Source organism: Zea mays, chromosome 8 (genome assembly GCF_902167145.1).
Source record: "Zea mays cultivar B73 chromosome 8, Zm-B73-REFERENCE-NAM-5.0, whole genome shotgun sequence".
Classification (NCBI taxonomy): domain Eukaryota; kingdom Viridiplantae; phylum Streptophyta; class Magnoliopsida; order Poales; family Poaceae; genus Zea; species Zea mays.
Window position 1 is genome coordinate 169,331,014 of NC_050103.1, and position 2,449 is coordinate 169,333,462.

At 59.2% G+C, this 2,449-nt stretch overlaps 1 protein-coding gene across 1 annotated transcript; it reads left to right on the plus strand.

The window, feature by feature from the left end:
• Positions 1 to 202: 202 nt before the first annotated feature.
• Positions 203 to 1,791, plus strand: LOC100284114 (pro-resilin). Its single transcript, NM_001175166.1, has one exon. The coding sequence runs from the start codon at positions 243 to 245 to the stop codon at positions 1,527 to 1,529; it is 1,287 nt and encodes a 428-aa protein (NP_001168637.1). The 5' UTR covers positions 203 to 242; the 3' UTR covers positions 1,530 to 1,791.
• Positions 1,792 to 2,449: the final 658 nt, after the last annotated feature.

Consider the following 2,449-nt stretch of genomic DNA (forward strand, 5'->3'; position numbering starts at 1 on the left):
ATAAAAAACGCCATACAAACCGAGTTATGGATCGAGCACATATGCGTTGCCTTGCCTGCCGTGCCGCCCCATCACTACCACCTAACAAGCAAGTGGTGTCTATCGAGTACAGATGCTCATGCGCTCAGCCTCTTTCTCATTCTCACCACGACGCCTATAAAGCAAGCCAATCGCCAATCCATACGAACACAAAGCAGAGAGCTGCAACTTGGAAAAAAAAAAACAAAGCTCCTACTGCGAGCATGGATTCGCTTGTGAAGCGCAGCAATGGCTATGGTGCTTACGGCAGCAGCAAGCCCCAGATGAGCTACCATCGCCAGAGCACCGAGTCCGTGACCACCGTCGTCACGGAAATTAACCGCATGACCATCAACGACAAGCCCTACTACGGCGGCGGCGGCGTGCAGAAGCAGGCCTGCAAGGTGGAGGCGTTCGATGAGCACGACAAAGCATACAACGGCACCCTGGCCGTGAAGAAGCACGACGAGTACGAGGAGGAGGAGGAGTACGGCCAAGTAGTCGACGCGGACTACGGTGCCCACTACGGCAACGCCGGCGCCGCTGTGAAGAAGCAAGGCTACAGCTACCAGCAGGAGGCGTACGGGGAGACTGGAGCTGCCGGGTACGGTGGCGCGGCAATGAAGAAGCAAGGCTACAACTACACGAAGGAGGCGTGCGGAGAGAGCGACGCCGGCTACGGCGCTCACCACGGTGGCGCCGGTGCCGCCGTGCAGACGTACGCCTACAACCAGCAGGCGCTGTACGGTGGCTCCATCGGTGCCGCCGTGCAGCAGCCGGCCTACAAGCAGAAGGGCGCCGCTAGTAAGACTAACGGCTCCCGGCAGAAGGTATACGGGTACGGGGAAGCCGTCAACACAGCAGGGGCGGGGTACGGTGCTCACCACGGCGTCGTTGGCGCCGGGGCCGGGCAGCAGCACGGCTACCACCAGAAAGATGCGTACGGGACCGGGTACGGCGCTGTCGCGGTCGTTGGCAAAGAGAAGAACGGATACCAGTACCAGGAGGCGTACGGTGGAACTGACGCGGGAGGGTATGGCGGCGCTCACTACGGCGGTGGTGGCGCCGTGCAGCAGCATGGGTATGGCGGCGTAACCGCCGGTGGCAAAGTGAAGCAGAGCGGCTACCAGTACCAGGAGGCGGCGTACGGCGGAACCGACGCGGGAGGATACGGCGCTCACTACGGTGGTGGCGCCGCCGCCGCCATTCAGAAGCACGGCTACAGGAAGGACGTGTACGAGAGCGAGACTGAGAGCGAGGACGACGAGAGCGACTGCGAGGAGGCGTTCCCGCCGCGCGGCGGCCGAATGCAGGGCGGCGTCCAGGTGCAGCACGGCTACGGAGCTGACAACCTCGGCGGTGTGCGCCGCTACGAGTCGTACGAGAGCCGCGAGGAGCACGGCGACGGCCGCCGCTATGAGTCGTACAAGAGCACCGTCCAGTACAACGGTGGCGGGCACGCCACGTGCTCCCCGATCAAGAACCGCCACCTCCTTGGCTACGGCGCGTAGGCATAATACGCGCTGGCTGATCCAGTGCACCTACGTACTGTATATTCGTATGCTCTGTCGTATATAGACAGACAGGCCTATATGCCGCTACCGCTACGGCTACTTGGTCGATGGATCTGCTTGTGGTTGCTGATGCAGCTAAACCATCGAAATATCTAAAAAAATAAGATGTAACATAATGCCACCTTGGGATAATAATGTATGATGCTGGGACACTCTGGTACGCCCAAATCAATATAAACCTCATAGATATACCAGTCTGAAGGGCTTTGTTCGGTAATTTTAATAAACGAGGATCAGGGTTGAAAAAAAAAGGCTGAAGAGAACTTTGAATAAAAAGCCCCAACTGAACAAGTTCGGAATAGTTAGAGCCCAATATGACAAACTAGATTCTGAGGTTTGATTATACAAACTGAAATAGTTTGGGGGGCTTATGGTGCATTTTCACCAGTAATACATGTCGGCGTTTCGAGACCGGGGGTCCCTCAGGCCGACGAGTGAGTGCTGCGTGCCCCAGCCCAGATGGGTCGAGCGCGTGGGCGAGCACAAAGGGGGAGAGAGCGAGGCGGCCGGAGTCCGGCGTGAGAGAGGTGGGAATCCCGCGGCCTTCGTGTTCGTCCCGCGCCCAGGTCGGGTGCGCTTGCAGTAGGGGGTTACAAGCGTCCACGCGGGAGAGGGAAGCGAGCGGCCCCAAGAGAGCGCCTGTCCCGTCCTCGTCCCCGCGCGGCCAACCTTCTCTAAGAGGGCCCTGGTCCTTCCTTTTATAGGCGTAAGGAGAGGATCCAAGTGTACAACGGGGGTGTAGCAGAGTGCTACGTGTCTAGCGGGGGAGAGCTGACGCCCTAAGTACATGCCAATGTGGCAGCCGGAGAGATCTTGGCACCCTGCTGGTGTGATGTCGTGGCCGTCGGAGGAGCGAC